Source organism: Oncorhynchus gorbuscha, linkage group LG11 (genome assembly GCF_021184085.1).
Source record: "Oncorhynchus gorbuscha isolate QuinsamMale2020 ecotype Even-year linkage group LG11, OgorEven_v1.0, whole genome shotgun sequence".
Classification (NCBI taxonomy): Eukaryota; Metazoa; Chordata; class Actinopteri; order Salmoniformes; family Salmonidae; genus Oncorhynchus; species Oncorhynchus gorbuscha.
In genome coordinates this window covers 31,868,605-31,894,976 of record NC_060183.1, presented here as the reverse complement: position 1 = coordinate 31,894,976, position 26,372 = coordinate 31,868,605, and the positions used below count along the sequence as shown (strand labels likewise).

Genomic DNA, 26,372 nt, shown 5'->3' with positions numbered 1-26,372 from the left:
CAGTAAATGTTCATTTATCTACCATAAGCTGCCTCCAACATCGTTTTAGAGAATTTGGAACTACATCCAACCGGCCTCACAACCGCAGACCACATGTATGGCATCATGTGGGAGTGCTGTTTGCTGATGTCAACATTGTAAACAGAGTGCCCCATGGTGGAGGTGTGGTTATGGTCTGGGCAGGCATAAGCTATGGGTTATGGTGTGGGCAGGAATAAGCTATCACCTCATGTTTCAGCATGATAATACACAGCCCCATGTTGCAAGTACCTGTACACAATTCCTGGAAGCTGTAAATATCCCAGTTCTTCCATGGCCTGCATACTCACCAGACACGTCACCCATTGAACATGTTCGGGATGCTCTGGATCGACATGTACAACACCATGTTCCAGTTCTCACTTATATTCAGCAACATCGTACAGCCCTTTAAGAGGAGTGGGACAACATTCCACAGGCCACAATCAACAGCCTGATCAACGTTATGCAAAGGAGATGTGTCACGCTGCATGAGGCAAATGGTGGTCACACCAGATACGGACTGTTTTTTTGATCCACGCCCCTAAACCTTTTTTTAAGGTATCTGTGACCAAGAGATGCATATCTGTATTCCCAGTCATGTGAAATCCATAGTTTAGGGTCTAATGAATATATTTCAATTGACTGATTTCCTTATATAAACTATAAATAACTATGTTGCATATTGCGATAATATATTTGTTCAGTATAATTTGCCAAATGTGTGTACTGTGTTGCATCTGCCATCTGCCTGTATTAGGGCAAAACGTTGGAGTCACAGTGGAGTCAACCAATCACATTGACTTCACATTAACAAAAGCTAGCTAGCTAGACCATGGGAAAAAGTATGCAAACTTCTGCCTTCTCGAAGGCCAACAGGTCTAGCTAGCTAGCTTTTGTTGTAGGCTAGTTTGCAGCAGCTGCAGCAGGTATTATCGAAGAGGATGATGCTGCTAATTTGTTAGCTCTTCCCTTTTCAAGATTAAGTTTCAACAAGAAGTTAAGTTTCAAATTATTATCATCTGGTGAGTGGAACTGTGATTTTTATTGCAGCTGAAATGCTGTTAGCCATCTCTTTGAAAATAACTTATGTGTGTGAAACATTGTTGCATTTAAACTTTAGATCACCTGTTACTTTGTGTACTAAATGTGAAATGTTTTTTGCAATGGGAAGTAATAGTTGTACATTTTGATTAGGAAATGCTAGCGTTTTTGTATTCTTAAGATGATGACCTAATGGCTTATTATGTCCGTGTGAATGGACTGTTTATCATCATGCTGTGTGTGACTGCTGTCTTTCCATCTGCCATATGCAGTGGTGTTGTGGTGCCTGGAGAAGTGGGTTCTTTGTGAAGGAAATGCGCTCTGTGTGAAAAATAATTTGTCTTCCTATAGATTTGTCTGATTTTCACTCTCAAATAATAAACAAATAAAAAATGTATGTTCTAAGTCCACAACAATGCTCAAACCATATCAGGAGACTGTTTTTGAAGTCTGGGAGGTTGTAGTTGCCCTTTAATTGAAACGAGCAAAACAAATGCTCTCCCTATTGATACAAATCAACATTATGTCATTCTGTCAGGTAGACTGACATTTTTGTCAACATTTTATTGGCAAGGCTTTTTGGGAAAACCTTTAGAAATGTTCATGACGAATGAATTGTGCATCGCAAATAGCCTACTAACCAAGATTACGGACCAACCTTTTTCAATACCTGGTTTGCATACCGATTGTTGCCTTAGTTAGCATTTACTGGTCGATACCAGAAGTTGAAACGTCTTTCCTACCTACCAGGTGCCGATGTCATTATTTTGTGAGCTGCTCCATGCAACCACCAGTTGAGAGCTGCGCACTCTTTCTGCCTTCAAATAATATTTAGCAGGATGGCAGGGTAGGTTAGTGGTTAGAGTGTTGGACGACTAACTGTAAAGGTTGCAAGATCCAATCCCCAAGCTGACAAGGTCAACCCCTGAACAAGGCAGTTAACCTGTTCCTAGGCTGTCATTGAAAATAAGAATTTGTTCTTAACTGACTTGCCTAGATAAATACATCATACTGTTGAAATTAGGCTAATTGTGCTCCAGATGTGAATATATTTCATGTGCTTTGCGATTGTGTAGGCAACTTTGTGCATGTTGTCCTACATAATTAATGAATTGTATACCTCCACTACACTACTTCGATATGCAACAGTAGGGATTAAGCAATGAGTATAGGCAATGCCCACTGAAAAAAAGTGGGTATAGGGCATATAACTGTGTATATCCTCCACTCACTAGCTGTCCTAGTCAAGTATTTGAGATTGATTTTTGAGATCGGTTTCAATATCTTACACTCTTAAATAGATTCTCATACATGCTTTGAAAGAAAATGTGGAACGTTTGGGTTGTGGTAAATGCTCTTTCTGATATATTGTCTCCTCTGCTTAGTGCCTCAAGGTGCTTTGGCTTTTAACATTGACCCAGTTGCTTGGAAGTATGTCAGCGAACCTGCTGCTGGGTTTGGATACAAGGTGGTACAGAATAACCCATCAAGGTAAGAACTCATATGGAGATAAGTCTATTGACTTGGTTTGACCTTTTCTTTCATTTTCAAAAATGTGATTTTCCTCATTGGCCAGTGTATTAGGTACACAAAAGTGGTTCGTAGTGGCTTGCGATATAAAGCAGGCAGACAAGCATCAAGGTATTCCTGGGCATTTCACGCACGAGAATGGTGCTATAAACAAACAAAAAACATCCAGTCAGTGGCAGTCATGTGGGTGAAAACAGCTCATTGATGAGAGGTCGAAGGAGAATGGCAAGAATCATGCAAGCTAACAGGAGCGACACAAACAGGCAAATAATGCAGTACAACAGTGATATGCAGAACAACATCTCAGGACTCACAACTCATCGGTCCTTGTCATGGATGGGCTATTGCAGCAGATGACTACACAGCTAAAAACAAGAAGTGGCTCCAGATTTTTTCCCCCACGGCACCTTTCCCCCACATGTTTCCATGCCATGTCCATTGTTTTGGTCGAGTTCCATTGACTTCTTTCCTGCGTCTACAGTATGTTGTGTTGTAGAACAGCTGACTGAAGACCAGGCATTCAGATCAAACAGATGAGACTTTGTGACTTGTCAGAGAAATATTAGCAAGGCTAGCTATAGCTGCAGCAAAATCGCTAGCTAACAATCTGCAAGGCTAAAACAAAATGTTAGCACATTGTTCTCTGATTGGCTAAATGGATCAGTCTCGTAGCAAAACTTTAGCTCAAGATTTGACATGTTGAAACTTGGAAACCCCAGCAGCCGTCTTGAGACGTTCTAAAACTAGACCGCTCAGATCAAGTAAACTTTGTTCTAAATCTGTATAAAAATGTCTTGTCGCTTCTTATGTATCTGAAATTGGCTTAATCATTTTTGGTGTTTTTTTTTGTCAATTAATATAACATAAACACACCTTTGACCTCTATCACAAGCTTGCTTATAAGTGCCCCCCTGGATCAGTATAAGCAAAATAGGAGGGGACAAGTTTACCGATGTCTGGTCAGAGATTCATCTTGCATACCATTGTCAATACGAGGTATGTATGGTAGATTATACTACTCAAATATCTCTGTTCATTAGCAATGGGACATTTCTTGATTACTGTTGAGCCTACCTGTGCTGTCGCATGAAAACCTTGTAATTCTATTCTTGCCAATTTTCCATCTTTTTTTACATGTAATGAAAGGAGTTACTTCCCTAAATGTACTATACACATTATATGACTCTAGGACTAACAAAATGTATTCAAAATAGCTTTTGAAGTTTGATAATTATATGTTCGTTAACAGTAAAATATGGTTGTTTTTTCCATTTCCTAAAATGTTTATATTTTGGAGATATGAGATTTTCATCTGACAGTGACAATAGACTTCTGTAGAATAAGAGATGAGTTGAGAGACGGTACTTGACTAATCTCTAACAAGAGAATCTAATAATTTAAAAATTGGGGGGGGTGGGAGTCTAATAATACAAATACAAATCTAGATGTTTATACCGCAAATTCTCCCCTGTTGTGTTTTAAAGAGCCCAGTCATGGGATCAATATGTCTCTTGGTTTGTCAATGACAAAGGATCCCGAGTCACTAAACACCATGGTGAGTGGAATGTGTGTTCACGTCTTAGCCGTATTGAGGACAAACCACAAGGAAATAATCAAATTGCTGCATTGCTTTTCATGATGATTATCATTTTGTTCACAATTTCTCCAACCTTCTGTTCCTTATAGGTATGCGGACCAACCATCCCAAGAGAGTGCAAATCCATCACCACCTACAATGGGATGTGCTTTGAAATTGACCAAAGTCTTAATGTGAAACAACCTGTCCCTTCATCTCTGGAAGGTAATCCAAGGTTGTATTTTAAGGTAGTCTGGTTGGTTGAGTCAATATTAAAAGAAAATAGACCTATTGTGGTACAGATGCTGTCTTTGTGGTCCTTCTGTAGCTCAGTTGGTAGAGCATGGCGCTTGTAACGCCAGGGTAGTGGGTTCGATCCCCGGGACCACCCATACGTAGAATGTATGCACACATGACTTTAAGTCGCTTTGGATAAAAGCGTCTGCTAAATGGCATGTATTATATTATTTATTATTATTTTTGTGTGTGTGTCACGCCACAGCATGCCACATATTTACGGAGGGTTATCAGTGCCAATTCTTAAATGCAATGCTTAAATGCAATGCTTAAATGCTAAATTGCAATGTGACAATGACAAACGCAATGCCTAAATATTACATTGCATTTAAAGCATTTACATTAATCACTAATGGTGGGGGTCTCTACCATTTGACTTCACATTGTTTTTACTCTGTTCTGCTCTTTTTCTCCACATTTTTACCAGAATGTCCTGGACAAACAGACATAGCCTTTCTATTGGATGGGTCAGGAAGTGTTAACAAATTTGATTTTGAAAAAATGAAAGACTTCGTGAAAGATCTGATCAGGGAATTTCTGGAAAGGGATACAAAGGTAAGAACTACTTTTACATGTTATTATAGAAAGAAAGCTAAAAGATGCACTGTTTTAATTTCATTCAATGGTGATTACTCAAAATATCATTGGTGATTATGGTTGAGGTCGGAAAAAAATTATATATTTTCAAATGATTTCTCAATAAACTGAAAAGGATAAGCTATTTATCATCCTTTTGTTTTATTCAAATCACTCTGAATTGAGTGACTTCAATTATATTTGACCTCAACCCTGATATTTTTTCAAATATGCAACATGTAGTTATTAGTTTATGTAGACTGGCAATTGTATTTGTATTTGTTGAGATCAACAATAAAAATGCCACTGAGGTATTCATATGACTAAGCTTCTTGTTGCTATTTTGAGTGTCTCCATTATACTGATACAGTCACTACCGAAATTAATGGCACCCTTGATAAAGATCAGAAAAAAAACTAGAAAATAAATAATACAAATAGTGAGCTATATTGTATGCCAAAACAAAAACGTAAGTTATATTATTTTATACTAATACAATTTACTTTACCCAGTACCAGGATATTTTATCCAAAAACCCAGTGGCCTCTGCCAGGAGGCTGGAACTTGGCCATAAGTGGCTCTTCCAGCAAGACCATAACCCCAAGCACACATCAAAATTCACAAAGAAATGGTTAATTGACCATGAAATCTACATTTTACAATGGCCATCTCAGTCTCCAGACTTGAACCCCATTGAAAACCTAACCTGTGGTTTGAATTGAAGAGGGCAGTCCATAGGTGTAGACAAAGGTTTTCAAGGATCTGGAATTATTCTGTATGAAGGAATGATTTAAGATCCCTCCCAATGTGTTCTGAAATCTCGTAAAATAGTTTAGAAAATGCTCAGAGGGTACTGGAGTATTGAAAACAGGGGTGCCAATCATTTTGACCTCAATCTTTTTGAGAAAAGAAAGATTACTTGTTTAACAATTTTTATTTTATTTTTATAGCAATTGTATTAGTATAAAATATATATATTTTTTTTTAATTCTGAGCGTACAATATAGTTCAGTATTTATTTTAAACAGTATTTCTTTGTTCATCCTTATCAATTGTGTCAATTTTACACACGACTGTTCTCTTCCTTTTTACAGTTTGCAGTTGCCCAGTATTCAGGCTATTGCACTATACATTTTGATTTAAATACGTTTAATGTCATGAATCGGGATTATCAAGTGAATAGTATTGCTCAACAAGGTGGAGGGACTTACACGGCAGCATCCATGATAAAAGTTGTGTAAGTGCATAATATTAATGTAGACATATTACAGTATATTTCCTCATAGTCATCATACATAATATTACCATACAACATGTTAAAGTGACTCTACAACCTTTTCTGATCAAAAAGCCAAGAGGTCTTTTCAACGAGTAGAGGATCCAGACCAAAGGCAAAGAGGATCATGATAGTCATTACAGATGGACAATCACATGACAGCGGGCTGCTGAAAAATGCAGCCTCTGAGGCTGAAGCCAAAAACATTATTCGATTTGCCATTGGGGTAAGTTGTTTGCCTCAATGTTTCTTTGTACACCATACTATGCAAAGTATTATCATCTTTTTCATTACGTGTTATTCTTTAAAAAAAGAAATTATAAATTGATCAATGCCTCTTTTGTATTTGAGATTTTGTCACAGGTCTCAAAAGTTTTACATGTTACATAGTTGTCCTGTGCAGTCACATTTTTATTACATTTAAATAGACTTTATAGAGTTATTAAAATCACTATTTGTATTTTTTGTTCATTCATATGCGTTTGAAGTTTACATACACTTAAGTTGGAAATATTAAAACTAGTTTTTCAACCACTCCACAAATTTCTTGTTAACAAACTATAGTTTTGGCATGTCGGTTAGGACATCTACTTCGTGCATGACACAAGTGATTTTTCCAACAATTGTTTAGACAGATTATTTCACTTAACTCACCCACTAACTGTGGGTCAGAAGTTTACAAACAATAGGTTAACTGTGCTTTAAACAATTTGGAAAAATCCAGAAAATGATGTCATGGCTTTAGAAGCTTCTGATATGCGAATTGACCACATTTGAGTTAATTGGAGGTGAACCTGTGGATGTATTTCAAGGCCTACCTTCAAACTAATTGCCTCTTTGTTTGACATCATGAGAAAATCTAAATAAATCAGCAAAGACCTCCACAAGTCTGGTTCATCCTTGGGAGCAATTTCCAAACGTCTAAAGGTACCACGTTCATCTGTACAAACAATAGTACGCAAGCATATACACCATGGAACCACGCAGCCATCATACCGCTCAGGAATGAGACGCGTTCTGTCTCCTAGAGATGAACATACTTTGGTGCGATAAGTGCAAATCAATCCCAGAAAAACAGCAAAAGACCTTGTGAAGATGCTGGAGGAAACAGGTACAAAAGTATCTATATCCACAGTAAAACAAGTCCTATATCGACATAACCTGAAAGGCTGCTCAGCAAGGAAGAAGCCCCTGCTTCCAAACCCCCATAAAAAAGACAGACTTCGGTTTGCAACTGCACATGGGGACAAAGATCGTACATTAAGAAGAAATGCCCTCTGGTCTGATGAAACAAAAATACAACTGTTTGGCCATAATGACCATCGTTATTTTGGGAGGAAAAAGGAGGAGGCTTGCAAGCTGAAGAACAGCATCCCAACCGTGCAGGACGGGGGTGGCAGCATCATGTTGTGGGGGTGCTTTGCTGCAGGTGGGACTAGTGCACTTCACAAAATAGATGGCATCATGAGGTAAGGAAAATTATGTGAATATATTGAATCAACATCTCAAGACATCAGTCAGGAAGTTAAAGCTTGGTCGCAAATGGATCTTCCAAATGGACAATGACCCTAAACATACTTCCAAAGTTAAGCAAAATGGCTTAAGGACAACAAAGTCAAGGTATTGGAGTGGCCATCACAAAGCCTATAGAAAATTTGTGGACAGAACTGAAAAAGCGTGTGCGAGCAAGGAAGCCTACAAACCTGACTCAGTTACACCAGCTCTGTCAGGAGGAATGGTCCAAAATTCACCCAACTTATTGTGGGAAGGTTGTGGAAGGCTACCTGAAACATTTGAACCATGTTCAGCAATTTAAAGGCAATGCTACCAAATACTAATTGAGGGTATGTAAACTTCTGACCCACTGGGAATGTGATGAAAGAAATAAAAGCTGAAATAAATCATTCTCTCTACTATTATTCTGACATTTCACATTCTTAAAATAAATTGGTGATCCTAAGACAGGGAATTTTTACTAGGATTAAATGTCAGGAATTGTAAAAAAACTGAGTTTAAATGTATTTAGCTAAGGTGTATGTAAACTTCCGACTTCAACTGTATAATGCCACTACTCAGAAATTATGTTTTTTTTTTTTTTTTTTTTTAATGAACAGCGACTAAGTACCAGTGTCTATTTCTGGATTTCCTCAGGTAGGCAGAGCCTTTTCTTCGACCTCAGCAAGAACGGAGTTAGAAACAATTGCCTCCTCTCCACCAAGCAACCACATGTTTCAAGTGGACAGCTTCCAAGCACTTGGCCAAATCAGGGATACATTACAGAACAGCATTTTTCCTATTGAAGGTATGATTGCTTTTCTTGATGTGTCTGTCAAGCCACTACAGTCCTCATCAGTCCACCACACCATTGCAATCTAACTTTTAATGAAATGTGAATTAGGTGTTTACCCATCTTGAATATCTGTCCTGCTAAAGCTTGTATGAGTCTACCTCTACCTTAGTTGATTGTTAACAATAACATAATATGTAACCTACAGGACATACTGTATAATACTAACTCATGTGAATGTTGATAGGAATCAGACCATCTCACACTGTTAAACCACTTACGTGAATGTGATATCTCAGACTGTCTTTTTTTTGTATTGCAGGATCTCAGACTACTGGGGAATCTATTAAGATGGAAATGGCCCAGGAGGGATTCAGTTCAGCATACATTCCTAGGGTAGGAAATACTCCCTTGTCCATAAATGGCTCAAGTCCTGCATGCTTCCTCATTGGCTGGCTTGGCTTTCATGCCAAGCACTAATCCTGTTTTCTGGTCACTAATTAAAATATAATTGCATGTAATATAAGTCAAATAAAATGTATAGTCTTCAATTAGTACATTTGCCCATCCTTGCCAGAGAGGATTCCAGATGGGAGCTGTTGGAGCCTTCCAATGGAGCGGGGCTTACCAGGAATACACAGGGAGCACTTTCTACCCTACACCACAACAGAGTCAGAACATGGAACCAGATAGCTATATGGGTGAGAATCTACTGAAAAAAAAATACCCAAACGTACACTGTTATTATTGGCTCTGACCCTGTGAATTTCCCACCTCAGGGTACTCCATGGCAGTTGCTACGACACACACTCGCCAGTTTACCATTTTAGGTGCTCCAAGATTTAAACACACTGGACGAGTGGTGGTTCTTCCGTCCAGAAACACAGACAAGCCGATAGAATTTTCTGGACAGGTTTGTAGACAACTTAAACATTGTTGACTGAAAATAATGTTGAATATCATAACTTGCGTTCTCCAAAAAAGTATGTGGGTAGCAGCAGACCTAAAGGTAAATCCTGAACCAGTAGCAAATTGTAAAATAAAATTATGACACAGTGTTGCTCCATGATTATTATAGGTGAAGGATTCAACCTGAGAATTTTTGTCCAATGAATTAATGAATGTTGATCAACATTTTAGTTTGTTTGAGATTTGATCATGTGAAAGCTAAGTGGGTGTTCCCCAATTTGGCAAAAGAGTTGCCCAAATGGCCCGCCCGGTGAATGAAAGGTGCCTTGTGCTATGTTTTATCAGGTTTTCACTCTCAAAATCACACCGTTTTATAGAAAAATTACAAAGATATGTTTGAAGTCCACAACAATACTTAAACCATATCAGGAGACAGTTCAGTGAGACAGCGTGTAGGTACGTCTACGTGCGGTCATAGGCTCCGAATGTTCTGGCAGTTTCATTTCTTTCAGTGTGGCTGTTGATATGAGCCAATCCTGGTGACTGACCAATAGGAACACGGCCGGCACTAAATATGCAGTCATGTTTACATGACACATCTGAAATCAGGCTACCTGTGTTATGCAGGTGAATGAGGACCCAAAAGCGACTTAACGAAAACAGAGTCTTTATTCCAGTCTTAGACAAAAGTGATAATCCTGGATATTATCTAGATGAAAGCAAACACAGGAAAACTGACATCCACTCGTCAGTAGAGAGGAATGACTGGAGACGCGACCACAGACGGCAGGTCGCTTCGGGAAGGCATCGGCCGTAGCTGACAATGACACCTGCTCACACGCAGCATCTGAAGAAGGTAAAACACGACAGGGCGGAACAAGGACACAGAACAGCGAACATCATACAAGGATCCGACAAGGACAGAAGCGGAAAACAGAGGGAGAAATAGGGACTCTAATCAGAGGGCAAAATAGGGGACAGGTGTGAAAAGAGTAAATGAGGTAGTTAGGAGAATGAGGAACAGCTGGGAGCAGGAACGGAATGATAGAGAGAGAGAGCGAGGGAGGGGGAGAGAGAGGGATAGAAAGAGGGAAAGAACCTAATAAGACCAGCAGAGGGAAACGAATAGAAGGAAAGCACAGAGACAAGACATGATAATCAATGACAAAACATGACAACCTGATGAGATTTTGATGAATGCTCAAAATTGTCAATCAAAATAAAGATGTGATGAAACCAAGATTGAACTCTTTGGCCTGAATGCCAAGCGTCACGTCTGGAGGAAACCTGGAACCATCCCTACGGTGAAGCATGGTGGTGGCAGCATCATGCTGTGGATATGTTTTTCAGCTCGGGATTTGAATCGAGGGAAAGATAAACGAAGCAAATTATAGAGAGATGCTTGATGAAAACCTGCTCCAGAGTGCTCAGGACCTCAGACTGGGGGGAAGGTTCACCTTCTAACAGGACAATGACCCTAAGCACACAGGAAGTCTCTGAATGTTCTTGAGTGGCCCAGCCAGAACCCGGTCTTAAACCCAATCAAATGTCTCTGGAGAGAACTGATAATAGCTGTGCAGCAATGCTTCCCATCCAACATAAACAGAGCTTGAGAGGATTTGCAGAGAAGAGTTGGACAAATTCCTCAAATACAGGTGTGCCAAGCTTGTAGCGTCATACCCAAGAAGACTCAAGGCTGTAATCGCTGCCAAAGTTGCTTCAACAAAGTACGGAATAAAGGGACTCAATACTTTTATATTTTTAAATGTTAATCATTTTGCAAGTATTTCTGAAAACCTGTTTTTTCTTTGTCATTATGAGGTATTGTATGTAGATGTGAGGGAAAAAACAATTGAATCAATTTTAGAATAAGGCTGTAACATAACATAATGTGGAAAAAGTCAATGGGTCTGAATACTTTTCAAATGTACTGTATAAAGTTTGTGAAATATTTATAAGATGCATACTTTCTGAACTCAGCCGAATCATTGCAACAATTATAGCTGCTTTTAGCAACGCAGGTGTATTTACATACACTAGTGTTGATCCCTATTGTATTGGGTTGCACATAAACAGTCTGCGGGAAGCCAAATGTTAAATTCAATTTAATTTCAACTTACTGTGCTGGTGGCCAAGACGGTTGGACAGGGAGTTGAGACTAAATATCTAAAGGAATGTATTATTAAACAGACTTTACAAACATGGGTTTGTTGTAGACCCATTTCCTCCATGCTTAGGGATGGATCAAAATGTACAGAAGTGGTACTTGGAGAAAAACGGGGGAGGGTCATGCTTGTTCAATTACAGTCAAGGGGAAGGTTTAGTCATTTTAAAATCTAGTCATGTAATTTGTAATTAATGAAATGTCAATTTTCTCAGTGTTTTAGAATTAGTTGCTAGATATCAATGTGTGACGATGCCACTCCTCATCTCTGATTCTCCACCTGCCGCGCAATATCTAGTGCACCTATTGGCTATTTAATGTGGTCTCAATCAAATGATCCATAGCCTTAGACTATAGGCTATGAAGTGCATGCTCAGAGAAGCACACAGAAAAGTTATATTTCTAAGATAAATAAAACTAAGCTCCATTACACACTGCAATTCTCTGCTCTGCTTTTGCTGATCAAAACCTTCTGTGTGCTGCCTGATCAATTATCTGCTGTGTAGCCTACAGTGGCAGTTCAGGAGGCGAGTCAAATGCTTCTTCTGAAAATATATTTTTATTTGGCCTAGTCCCAAAGAATACAATATCTTGCCGGCAGACTAGCCTATATAGCGTATGACTTAAATGTATGTTCTGTTCATTTTGAGAAGGAGAGCGAGAAGATGAGGTGAATGACCGGAGGTCAACTATTAGCTTGCTACTACTATAATTGTTATTGTTTTTTTAAACATGATGTTTCTTGCCCATTATGCATTTATCAGAGTTATTGACCTCACAATAAGCCAGATTCGAGTAACTTACATTGTGGTGCTGAAACCTGAAACCGCAGGTGTGGCACAATCAATTGGAAATGGACAACTCATGGTGCTGAAAGTAGGCACATTTGAGTAGGCATTTAATGATTTCAACAGTCTTCATGGGCATTGTGTTTCAGCCTATTTCTTGCTATTTAAGTAATTTAAGCCTGTTTGAAATGCAAAATTAGACTATAGACTACTACAGTGCCTTCAGAAATTAATCATACCCCTTGATTTATTCCACATTTTGAGTTTCAGACTGAATTCAAAATTGATTTAAATAGATTTCTCTTCTTACCGATCTACACACCGATCTACCCCATAATGACAAAGTAAAAACAAAGAAATTTGAGCAAATGAATTGAAAATGAAATACAAATATTCAGATGTATAGTATTCACACCCTTGAGTCAATACGTTGTAGAAGCAGCTTTGGCTGCGATTACAGCTGTCAGTACTTCTGGGTAAGTCTCTAAGAGCTTTCGACACCTGGATTGTTCAACATTTGCTCAATATTCTTGTCAATTCTTCAAGCTCTGTTTTTGGTTGTTGATCATTGATAGACAACCATTTTTTTCAGGTCTTGCCATTGAGCTTAAAAAATAATTAAGTCAAAATTGTAACTTGGCCACTCAGTAAGATTCACTGTCTTCTTGGTAAGAAACTCTAGTGTATATTTGGCCTTGTGTTTTAGGTTATTGTCCGCTGAAAGGTGAATTCATCTCCCAGTGTCTGGTGGATAGCAGACTGAAGCAGGTTTTTCGCTAGGATTCTGTGTTTAACCCAATTCCATTAATTTTTTTTATCCTGAAAAACTCCCCAGTCCTTAATGATTACAAGCATTTCCAAAACATGATGCAGCCACCACTATGCTTGAACATATGGACAGTGATACTCATTAAAGTATTGTATTGGATTTGCCCCAAACAACATTTTGTATTCAGGACAAAAAGAGAATTGCATTGCAGTATTACTTTTGTGCCTTATTGTAAACATGCATGTTTTGGAATATTTTTTTATAATAATAATAATAATAATATATGCCATTTAGCAGATGCTTTTATCCAAAGCGACTTACAGTCATGTGTGCATACATTCTACGTATGGGTGGTCGCGGAGATCGAACCCACTACCCTGGCATTACAAGCGCCATGCTCTACCAACTGAGCTACAGAAGGACCATTCTGTACAGGCTTCCTTTTCACTCATTCAATTAGATTAGTATTGTGTAGTAACTACAATGTTGTTGATCCAGCCTTAGGAGAAAACTATCAGCCATTCAGAAACTTTTTTTAAAATTCACCATAGGCCTGATTGTGAAATTCCTGAGCATTCTCCTTCACCTCCGGCAACTGAGTTAGGAAGGACACCTGTGTATTTGTAGTGACTTGATGTATTAATACACCATCCTAAGTGTAATTAATAACTTCACCATACTCAAAGGGATATTCAATCTCTGCTTTTTTTTTTTTTACCTATCTACCAATAGGTGCCCTTCTTTGTGAGGCATTAGAAAATCTCCCTGGTCTTTTTGGTTGAATCTGTGTTTGAAATTAAATGCTCGACTGAGGGACCTTACAATTTTATGTATGTGTGGGGTCATAGAGAGTCATTCAAAAATCATGTTAAACACTATTATTGCACACAGAGTGAGTCCCTGTAACTTATTATTTGACTTGTTCATACTATATATGGTGCTTTTTCACTATAGCACTGGTGTTAGCAGACATTTTTGGGGTGGAAGTGCTAGTGTTATTTGTGTTTCCATCACCAGGCCTGACACTAAGATGGTGCTGTACTGGATGGCCGCTGTTTTGCACGCTCCGACCCAACTTAGCTATTTTGTGATTATTTAGACGTTTTATTTTTGTTATTTCTTACATCCGACAAGAACTCTTGATCGGCAGTTACTTACCACAATTCTGGCTTCAACTTCGACTCATCTGCCCTGGGCTCTCTCTGTAATTCCAACCCAATTTTTGGGCTACCCAAGAGGAAACATTGACATTAGAGGCAAGAGAGGGGGATTCCTGGTGAGATTAAGGTGAAGGGAAAACCGGACACCTCTTCCCTCCTTCCTACTGGCAAATGTACAGTCACTTGATGATAAAATGGATGGATTTTCTACCAATTGGACTCTCAGGACTGCAATATTCTTTGCTTTTCAGAAACATAGCTATCGGACAAGATACCCCCCATGGCTATCCAACTCGATAGATTCTCCTTTCAACGGGCGGACAGGACAATAGAGTCGGGGAAATCGAGGTGGAGAGGGGTTTGACAACTGGTGTGATAATTCCAAGGTGGTGGAAGTGTTGACCCACTGTTGACCCATCTTGGAATACCTGGCGGTCAAATGCCAACCCTTCTACCTCCTGAGGGAGTTTTCAGGTGTTATCACGACTGCTGTATGCACTCCATCTCAGGACAATAAATTAACAAACTGTCGCTTAACAAACTCTACATGGCTATAAACAAGCAGGAAAACCTACACCCAGAGGCTGACTTTCTGGTTGTCAGCAATTTTATTTTGGCGTCACTAAGATACGTGATGCCCAACATCCATCAACATGTCTCCAATGCCACTAAAGGCGATATAAAGTCCCAGACCATTGCTATTCTACCCACAAGCAAGCATACAAGGCCCTCCCTCTTCCGCCATTAAACAAATCAGATCATGACAAACAGAAGCTGAAACAGGAAGTTCCTGCAATTCACTCCATTGAGAAATGGTCACCAGAGTCTGAGGATATGCTATAGGACTATGAGACTCCGGCAGGGGCTACAGTCCATTGCGGATTACAAAGGAAGATTCATCCGTGATCTGCCCAATGATGCCTCTCTACCAGACTAACTCAATGCGCTTTATGCACACTTTGACAACAACATCAAGTCGGCTGTGAGGGCCGTCACCGACCCAGCGGATTGGGTGATCTCGCTCTCTGAGGCTGATGTGAGAAGGGTCTTTAATCAGGTCACACTTGCAAGGCTAGGAGCCTCAACGATATTCCAGGGTGCATTCTCAGAGCATGCGCAGAACAGCTGGCAGGCATTTTCAACCTCTCCTTGTCCCAGTCTGTAATCTCCACATGTTTTAAGATGACCACAATCATTCCTGTTCCTAAGAACTCTAAAACTTAATGCCACAATGACTACCGCCCTATAGCACTCATTTCTGTAATCATGAAGTGTTTTGAGAGGCTGGTTATGGCACACATTAACTCCACCGTCGCAGCCACCCTAGACCTACTCCATTTTGCATACTGCCCCAATAGATCCATAAATGACGCACACTCAATTGCTCTCCTCACTACCCTCACCCACCTAGAGAAGAGGAATACCTATGTGAGAATCCTGTTCATTGACTACAGCTCAGCGTTCAACACCATTGGCCCCTCTATGCTCGTCACCAAGCTTAGGCTCTGGGTCTGAACACCTCCCTCTGCAACTGGATTCTGGACTCCCTAACGGGCTGACCCCTGGTGGTGAGGGTAGGCAACGTCGCCTCCACCACGAGCACTCCCCCATCCACATCGATGGGGTGGCAGTGGAGCAGTTAGAAAGCTTCAATTTCATCGGTGTCCAAATCATTAAAGATTTAAAATGGTCCACACACACACACACACGCACACACACACTGACTACAGTGCCTCTTCCCCCACGGGAGGTTGAACAAGTTTATTTAATCTGCTGCAGCACGGCAAGAGGTACCGGTGCATCAAGTCTGACACCAACAGGTTCTTTAACAGCTTGTCCCCAAACAATATGACTGATAAATAGCTAACAAAATAGTTACACTGACTATCTGAGTTAACCTTATACCTTTTATCAACCTTTTATTTCAATCTTTGCACTCTATGCACACTCACAGGGCCCAACACACTGTCACTGCAACACACACACAAACACTCACTCCATAATTTGCTCATGCGCACATAATATGCACATATATTTATTCAGACTCCTCACATACAAGCTGCTGCTGCTACTCTGTTTATCTTGCATCCTGTTGCCTAGTCCCCTTACCCCTATACATATCTGCCTCCATCATTCCAGTATCCCTGCACATGTAAATATGGTATAGGATCTGACTTTTTAAATATTTTGTGTACATAGGATGCTTACTTACTTTTTTGTGTATTTCATATTTCCAATTCTTATTTCTCATGCTTTTTTTCCAGGAAATCATTGTTATTTATTATTGCATTGTTGGGTTTTGGGTTTGCAAGAAAGGCATTTCACTTTAATGTGACATTAAAACTTGAAGTGAGAAGTGTCAACAAACTTTGCATAATCAAAACGGTTGCTTTGTGAGGTGTTAACCATGGAAGGTCTTAAAAAATACATTTGCATTCCTAACTTGTGTGTAACAGGACAAATATAAGCAGCCCCAAAGTATTGTTATTGTACTGAACAAAAATATAAACTCAACATGCAAAGTGTTGGTCACATGTGTTTCATGAGCTGAAATGAAAGATCCCAGAAATGTTCCTTACCCACAAAAAGCTTATTTCTCTCAAATTCTGTGGACAAATTTGTAACATCCCTGTTAGTGAGCATTTCTCCTTTGCCAAGATAACCCATCCACCTGAAAGTTCTGGCATATCATGAAGCTGATTAAACAGCAAGACCATTACACAGGTGAACCTTGTGCTGGGGACAATAAAATGCCACTCTACAACACAATGCCACAGATGTCTCAAGTTTTGAGGGAGTGTGAAATTGACATGTTGACTGCAGGAATTTCCACCAGAGCTGTTGGCAAGGAATATAATGTTAATTTCCCTACCATAAGCTGCCTCCAATGTCATTTTAGATAATTTGGCAGTACGTCCAACCGGCCTCAAAACGCAGACCAGGATCTCCACATCCTGCTTCTTCACCTGCGGAATTGTCTGAGGGGGAGGGTGGGGTTGCTGAGGAGTATTTATGTCTGTAATAAAGCCTTTGTGGGAAAAACTAATTCTGATTGGCTGGGCCTGGCTCTCTAGTGGTTGGGCCTGGGTCCCAGTCATGTGAAATCCATAGATTAGGGCCTAAAAAATGTATTTCAATTTAATAATATGAACTGTAACTCAGTAAAATTGTTGACCATTGTTTTGTTAAAACTTCTTATGGATACGTGGGGCGGTAGCATCCCACTTGGCCAACATCCAGTAACACTTGGCCAACATCCAGCGACAAATTAAATTACTATAAATATTTAACTTTCATGAAACCACAAGTGTAATACATCAAAATAAAGTGTAACTTCTTGTTAATCCAGCCAAGGTGTCAGATTTCAAAAAGGCTTTACGGCGAAAGCAAACCATGCAATTATCTGAGGACAGCACCCTGCATACAAACACATGATAATCAGATTTCAACCAGGAAGGTGTGCGACAAAAGTCAGAAATAGCGATATAATATATGCCTGACCTTGGAAGATCTTCTTCTGTTGGCACTCCAAAATGTCCCAGAAACATCACATCGATAATGTCCTTCCTTATCTCCCAAAAATGTCCATTTATTTGGCACTTTGATTCAGAAATACACTGGTTTCAACTCGCCCAACATGCCTACAAAGTATCTAATAAGTTACCTGCAAACTTGGTCCAAACATTTCAAACAACTTTCCTAATCCAACTTCAGGTACCCTAAAACATAAATAATTAATACAATTTAAGATGGCAAATACTGTGTTCAATACCGGATAAAAACAACGTGAAGCGCGGTCCAGGTCATGCGCACCAAACAGTAGAATTCATCTGGATCCATCTGGAGTGACACTCACAAAGAACAGCCGTACTTCTTCATTTCTCAATAGAAAAACATCAACCAAATTCCAAAGACTGTTGACATCTAGTGGAAGTCATGGGAACTGCAACCAGATTCCTATTAAAAAGGGCTTCCCATAGAAACCTAATGGCAAACAGATTGATCTCCAAAAAAAAATTTTCCCTGGATGGATTGTGCTCGGGGTTTGGCCTGCCAAATCAGTTCTGTTATACTCACAGACATTATTCAAACAGTTTTAGAAACTTCAGATTGTTTTTTATACAAATGTACTAATAATATGCATATCCTAGCTTCTCGGCCTGAATAGCAGGCAGTTTACTTTGGGCATGCTTTTCATCCAGACGTGAAAATAGTGCCCCCTATCCAAGAAAAGTTATTTATGTATCTTCCACTATCTCCCAGTCTGGCCCCAAGTCTGGGTAGGTTCATGGCCCAGGATGTTTTGACTTTTTGACCAAACACTGCTACAAAGCCTGACAGTAGAAATGCACCAATAATGTGGGCATGTATGCCAATGCATGATTTAATTTATTGTGAGAATAAAAAAATGAAGTGTTAGTTTGATCTGTCAGAAAGTTTATTGGTTATCTGGCGGGGAAATAATCATAATTGTGGTTCTCTCATTCTTTCAGATTGGCGCTTATTTTGGTGCAGAGGTCTGTGCAATGGATGTGAATAAAGACTCATATAGCGACCTAGTCCTCATATCAGCTCCGATGTTCACGGACAGAGACAGAGAGGGCAGGGTATATGTCTGTACCATCAATGACAGGGTAATTGGTCAATCTTTTTGTGATTCACCAAATCTGACAAAACAATTGATAAAAACATGTTTCAGCCTGATCACTTTTACTGATTGCCTGTTTTTCTTCCAGTCTGGGGTGGCCTGTCAATTAAATGCTGAGATGACACTGGTGGGGGATGCAGGACAAATGGGCAGGTTTGGAACTTCTCTTGCCCCACTGCCTGACCTGAATAAGGATGGATTTAATGATTTAGCAGTCGGAGCACCTTTAGAGAACGATGGTCAAGGAAGTGTCTACATATTCCATGGGACGAGTAGTGGAATCAACAAAATCAAATCTCAGGTATGTGGGAGAAAGATAGAAATTGAATGAGGGTGGAGGATATGAGCATAAAGAGAGACAGACAGACATTGTCTCCATTCTTTAAACTAAAGTGTAAATCCACTAGAGAAACACGGCAGAGATAATTGAAGGTGTAATAGAAAATTCAATTATATCTACTGTGTCTTTTTCTCTTTCTTTCCATCTCTTGATAGAAAATTTCAGCCTCAGATGTACAGTCTGGATTAAAGTATTTTGGACTGTCCATCAGTCAGACTTCCCTGGACATGAGTTTGGATTCTCTCCCAGATTTGGCCGTGGGATCAAAGGGGGCTGTTCTCTTACTCAGGTATCTCCAAATAATATTTCGAGCATTGTTTCCATTGGCAATTAAATTCAAGCCAAGTTGGGCAGGCGTTGATGGGCACAGCTCAAATTGTTTATCCATTGCCTCTAGAATTTAGAAATTGTCATGTTGTTGCTTATGAATTTGCCAATTTAGCTAACACTAATGGACTAATGTTGCTAGCTAACTAGAATTTGTAGAATGCCCTTGCTGATAGCTAAATGATCATAACTAGATAACTAGCTAACAAAATGTTGATAAACCATTTTAATTTACTTTCCATTACCCCATAGTGCTAGTGCTAGTATCAGCTTGCCAAGTGTTTAGCTTGTTAGTTAGTTAAATGGTTACCATTGTCATTTGTTAACTCAATGAATAGGCAAGCTAGCTAGCTAAATTCTTACCTTGCTTACCATGGCATAGGCTACTAGCTAGCTAGCTAATATATATATATACACATTTAAATAAGATGTATCTAGCTTGCTTTCAATGTATCAATATGACCTGGCTAGCTAAAATCCATGATAGCAACATTGGCTAACTAGCTCCCCAGCAAACGGAGGACATCCTAAGGATCCTTCATTTTACTAGTCATTAGGATGTCGCATGATGGTCCTCTGGGAACATTCTCTCAGGGACCTTTGTCTAGTTCCCTGTCAGTTTCCAGGACGGTGTTGAGGACCATGTCAGGACGTTTTCAAGACGTTTTCAGGACATTTGTTTACCAGTCGTCAGGACGTTGCGTGATGGTCCCCAGGTGTCCCAAAACATTATAAGTAAAGTAATAAAATGTGATGGGAATTTTACGATAAGTGGGACCCTGTTCAGCTAAAGTTTTAAAAAACTTATCAACGGTAACATTTGACACAATCACTTTCATAGTACTGACTTTTCAATATGACCCCATCTGGGATTAAAACTCACAACCTGATTTGGATTACACTGATCTTTCTGCAGCGCCACAATTTCACCATATCAGTTAACCTGACTATTCTCTCATCATTGATTTGATTGACTTAATTCAGCACTGAGGGTTATCTGTATAGTTGTCTAATGTTAATGGGGGCATATTACTCTATTTTAATGTTACTCGTGAATCACTATGATTAAATACAATAGTTTTTCTTGAGTGAATTTGTTGCATTGAAGTCAAGTGTAGTGATACAGGTGAATTGAGTCAGTGACACAGACATGGTGGCTTAGCAGGAATTGGAATGCTGTGAACTAAGAGGTTGTGAATTCAAATCCCAGGATATAATATTTGCCTTGAGGACATCATGTAAATTTGAACATACACAATGTAATCATGTAAATTGAAAACACTATGTTAAAAGCACTGGTTTGTGTATGTGGGTTTTCCCTCACGTTATCAACAGACAAAGACCTTTGACTGAATCAGTGGTTCACCAATCAGGGTCATAACGGGCTCTTCAATAGTAAAAAGGTGTGATGTGTAATGAAACTGACTATTTTAAAATGTTTCTGTCCTGATGATTGATACATTGAGGGTCAAATGCAACCAACAGGCTAAATTTAACATGCAGCTGCAGGTTAGCGCTGGACTTCTTAAAATGCGTCAAAGAATTAGATACCAGACAGATTTGTCTTGGTTCTCTACCCCTGGCCCCGATGAAATATCAACCTATCAGGAACATTGAAAATAGCAAGATTAGTAACTAATAAAACATAAATTGTTGGTCACATGTTTCATGAGCTGAATTTTTTTTTTAACTAAATAAAAAATCCCAGAAATGTTACATACCCATAAAAAGCGTATTTCTCCAATATTTTGTGCACAAATTTGTTTACATCCCTGTTAGTGAGAATTTCTCCTTTGCCAAGATAATCAATCCACATGACAGGTGTGGCATATCAAGAAGATGATTAAACCGCATGATCATTACACAGGTGCACCTTGTGCTGGGGACAATAAAAGGTCACTCTAAAATGTGCAGTTTTGTCACACAACACAATGCCACAGATGTCTCAAGTTTTGAGGGAGCGTGCAATTGGCATGCTGACTGCAGGTATGTCCACCAGAGCTGTTGCCAGATAATTTTTGGTTAATTTCTCTACCATAAGCCACCTCCAATGTTGTTTTAGAGAGTTTGGCAGTACGTCCAAATGGTCTCACAACTGCAGACCCCATGTAACCATGCCAGCCCCGGGCAGCTGATGAAACTGTGGGTTCGCACACCCGAAGAATATTTGCAGTCAGAAACCTTCTCAAGGAAGCTCATCTGCGTGCTCGTCGTCCTTACCAGGGTCTTGAGCTGACTGCAGTTTGGCGTCGTAACTGACTTCAGTGGGCAAATGCTCACCTTCGATGGCCACTGGCATGCTGGAGAAGTGTGCTCTTCAGGGATGAATCCCGGTTTCAACTGTATCGGGCAGATGGCGTGGGGTGAGTGGTTTGCTGATGTCAACGTTGTGAACAGAGTGCTCCATGGTGGTGCTGGGGTTACGGTATGGGCAGGCATAAGTTACGGACAATGAACATAATTGCATTTTATCAATGGTCATTTCAATGCACAGAGATACTGTGACGAGATCCTGACGAGATCATTGACGTGCCATTCATCTGCCCGCCATAACATCATGTTTCAGCATGATAATACATGGCCCCATGTCGCAAGGATCTGTACACAATTCCTGGAAGCAGAAAACATCCCAGTTCTTCCATGGCCTGCATACTCACCAGACATGTCACCCCTTGAGCATGCTTGGGATGTTCTGGATCGAAGTGTACGACAGCGTGCTCCAGTTCCCGCCAATGTCCAGCAACTTCACACATTGAAGAGGAGTGGGACAACATTCCACAGGCCACAATCAACAGCCTGATCAAGTCTATGCGAAGGAGATGTGTCATGCTGCATGAGGCAAATAGTTGTCGCACCAGATACTGTTTTTCTGATCCACTCCCCTACCGTTTTTTAAGGTATCTGTGAGCAAGAGATGCATATCTGTATTCCCAGTCATGTGAAATCCATAGATTAGGGCCTAATGAATTCATTTCAATTGACTGATTTCCCTATATGAACTGTAACTCAAGTAAAAATTGTGCCATGTTGCTTTTATATTTTTGTTCAATGTAAAACCATCCCCCCTCTCAATGATGACATATAGCCTTAACATATGAAACTGTTTGAAATGTAATATTCCCTTCCAGAAATGAGCCCAATAAAAAATTCAGGAAAGGTAATATCTTTAGGTCCTGTACATGGTCCATTTTGCAGGCAGGTGTGCTATTTTATCAATAAGCATTATCACTTGATGCATGGCTGAAGCATGGGGTTGCTCATCTGCATTGTTTACCCTAATGGCACTAGAGCCTAAAATAAATGATGCGATTTTTGCAGTGAATATAGGCCTACCGTTTATGCACTCATATGGCCGTTACGCACTTCCTGCAGTTACTTTTTTTTATTGTCATGCCAGAAACATTTTATTGTCATGCCAGACACATTTTATTGTCATGCCAGAATGTAAAACCCTACCAATTGCGCAAAAACTGTAGTTGAGAAATAAATCAAACAGTACTGGAAATCTGGGATCCTGCTCTTTTCAATAATTGCCATCAAAAGTGTTATATTTTCCGGAATTGCATTTAGGAATGTTGCACAGTGACTGGACTTATTAGAACACATTTATTTCCATGCAGCAATCAGATGTATGAGGTGTTGCGTGCTCTTGCCAACGGACAGTTGATATTCTGCTGATGAATAATTGACACAGCTTCGGGAATTCATCTGATTTTTAAGCAATTATATTGAACAGCATTTTTACAATATATGTATATATATATATATATATATAACCGAATGCTGGTTGATAACAAGTTTGAAGCATCAGACGTTGGGAAGATTATGAAGGATTAAATACAAATATACATTTGTATTGTCTGTTTTGGAGTGTTTAAATGTACTGGCCCAAGCAGACCATATGAAAGATTGATTAACTGGCCTTGTAAACTTGGCAGATGTGGCCAGGACAGCAGGCAGCCATGGATTTTGAGCCCTGCCCATACATACCCCACAAGACATGCCACTAAGGGTCTCTTCACAGTCAACAAGCCCAAAACGAATTCACGTCAATGCACAGTATTATACAGAGCCATGATCGCATGGATTTCTCTTCCATCTCCAATTACCTTTAGATTGATTAAACATCTCATGGAACGGCGGGGACTGTGAGGACACACACACACAAACACTCTAACACACAATATTTTTGTTGTTGTATTTTTTTTTTTGCATTCTAAATTTGTGTGACTGTCTTTGTCGGATCAGTGTTTTGTTACTTCATGTCATTTTTTTTGTGGACTCCAGAAAGAGTAGCTGCTGCTTCTGGAAAAGCTCATGGGGATCCCAAAACACAAACAATAAACAGCTTTAGGGAGTGGTAATATGTTGACCAATAGTGGTTGCAATTGAGATCAGCTGTGAGGGTGATCTTAGCACATATTACATTTACATTACATTTAAGTCATTTAGCAGACGCTCTTATCCAGAGCGACTTACAAATTGGTGCATTCACCTTATGACATCCAGTGGAACAGCCACTTTACAATAGTGCATCTATATTGGTTGCAATTAACCTAAAAACGTTTGTTCTAAATTCATCCTGACCTGGTTCTCAATGAAGTCCAAGGAACATAGAAGGAACTAGACAAAAGTCTCCCAGAAAACGTTCCTTGTGAACATTGCATTACATCCAGATGAAAGGAACAAATTATATATTGGGAATCTCCTAAAAATGGTTCTAAAGACGTCCCCAGAACACGCTGGGAACTAGACAAAAACTCCAGGGGACCATGACAGAAAGTTCTAAGAAGGCCCTGTAAACGTCCTTGGGGACGTCCCCTGAACAAACTGGGTACTAGACAAAATCTTCCAGGGAACCATGACAGAACATTCTAAGAGGGTCTTAAAAACATCCTTTGGGATGTCCCCCGAACAAAACGGAACTAGACAAAAACCTACACGAGACCATGACACAACGTCCTCAAATCATCAAAGGGGACGTCCCCGGAACAAGCTGGGAACTAGTCAAAACCTCCACAGGACCACGACACAAAGTCCTAATGACTCATTTTTGTTTGCAGGGTCGTTTCAAGCTAACATTAGCTAGCTGCTAACCAAAAGCGATACTGTTCTAACAAAAGGTTATTGTTCAGCAGCCTGATCTCATAGTGAATGTAAATCCAGGACACTCAAATTAGTATGATATCTTACATTTGGAATCGTTGCATAAGACAGAATGTTGCTTAAGGCAAAAACACAAGGAGGGTGGGCTTATTACGCAAAGGTAGCTACTTTGCAACTACTTAGCATGTTAGCTAACCCTAACCTTAACCCGTTTACCTAACTCCTAACCTTCACCCCGAACCCAGCTAACATTTGCCACCAATTTAACATTATCAACAAAAAAAATGGAATTGGTAACATTTCATACATTTTGCAAATTCCTAACATATTGAACGTTTGGCAAATGTGTAACACTTTGTACGTAACCTATCACATGAATTGTAATTTGTCAAATCCAATCCGAAATGGATGATGGGAAACCACAAATTAACACATACCATAAGAATGTAACATATCAAACTAAGTGGAGTGTCATGTCTGACTATTGCAGTAGTTCAGCTAGCTAGCAGCAACAAATCCAAAGCCAAATGTATCAGCATTGAGCGAGTGATCAGCTAGCTGGTGGTTGCATTGTAACGGCGTCACCAGCCTGAACCTAATCCAGCCAGCACCAGTTGTGAATCTGGGCTGTGTTGGCCCGGGACTCCCTGAACCAGCTCAAATTTGAAAATTCAGCCAGCTCGAATTTGGCCCTAATTTATGTGTCAATGGAAATGAGGCTTTAGAGGCCAATAACTCACCCTTCATTGTGGAATGTACGTATACTTTGAGTATCAAACTGATACATTATATTTTTTTTCTTCCAGGTCCAGGCCTATAGTAACATTGATGGCACGAGTTTTCTTCAACCCACCCAAAATCCCCACCAACCAGGTGGACTGCAGTACACCTCTGAGAAACATTGCTAAAGTCTGTTTCACCATGACCAGACAAACAACAGACACAAAAGGTTTCTGACCTCAAAATTGTTCTTATATACAGTGCATTTGGAATACTTTTTAAAAATTTTGTAACGTTGTAGCCTTATTCTAAAATGCATTATTAAAGTGTTTTTTTCCCTCATCAATCTATACACAGTGTCCCATAATGACAAAGTAAAAAAGGGTTTTAGAAATGCTTGCAAATGCATTAAAATTAAAAACGGAAATATCACATTTACATAAGTATTCAGACCCTTTACTCAGTCCTTTGTTGAATAACTTTTGACAAAGATTACAGCCTCGAGTCTTCTTGGGTATGACACAACAAGCTTGGCACACCTGTATTTGGAGAGTTTCTCCCATTCTTCTCTGCAGATCATAAGCTCTGTCATGTTCGATGGGGAGCGTTGCTGCACAGCTATTTTCAGGATTCTCCAGAGATGTTTGATCGGGTTCAAGTCCAGGCTCTGGCTGGACCACTCAAGGACATTCAGAGACTTGTCCCGAAGCCACTCCTGCGTTGTATTGGCTGTGTACCTTCGTCCCAGTCTGAGGTCCTGAGCGCTCTGAAGCAGGTTTTCATCAAGGATGTCTCTGTACTTTGCTCCGTTCATCTTTCCCTCAATTCTGTTAAGTC

At 39.8% G+C, this 26,372-nt stretch overlaps 1 protein-coding gene across 2 annotated transcripts in view; it reads left to right on the top strand.

Annotated features, from left to right (window-relative positions):
- LOC124048524 (integrin alpha-X-like) overlaps positions 1–26,372 on the top strand; it is a 51,733-nt gene that overhangs the window by 1,301 nt on the left and 24,060 nt on the right. The window contains exons 1-16 of one of the 2 annotated variants that reach the window (XM_046369400.1): positions 955–1,043; positions 2,448–2,553; positions 3,485–3,588; positions 4,077–4,147; positions 4,279–4,393; positions 4,893–5,020; positions 6,136–6,278; positions 6,393–6,543; positions 8,469–8,619; positions 8,927–9,000; positions 9,182–9,305; positions 9,384–9,517; positions 18,888–19,028; positions 19,131–19,343; positions 19,538–19,671; positions 25,622–25,764. In XM_046369400.1, the coding sequence (XP_046225356.1) occupies positions 4,097–4,147; positions 4,279–4,393; positions 4,893–5,020; positions 6,136–6,278; positions 6,393–6,543; positions 8,469–8,619; positions 8,927–9,000; positions 9,182–9,305; positions 9,384–9,517; positions 18,888–19,028; positions 19,131–19,343; positions 19,538–19,671; positions 25,622–25,764 (1,702 nt within the window). In that variant the 5' untranslated portion in view covers positions 955–1,043; positions 2,448–2,553; positions 3,485–3,588; positions 4,077–4,096. Of the gene's footprint in view, positions 1–954; positions 1,044–2,447; positions 2,554–3,484; positions 3,589–4,076; positions 4,148–4,278; positions 4,394–4,892; positions 5,021–6,135; positions 6,279–6,392; positions 6,544–8,468; positions 8,620–8,926; positions 9,001–9,181; positions 9,306–9,383; positions 9,518–18,887; positions 19,029–19,130; positions 19,344–19,537; positions 19,672–25,621; positions 25,765–26,372 lie in introns of those variants that run through there. The other variant, XM_046369398.1, reaches the window with a different exon arrangement.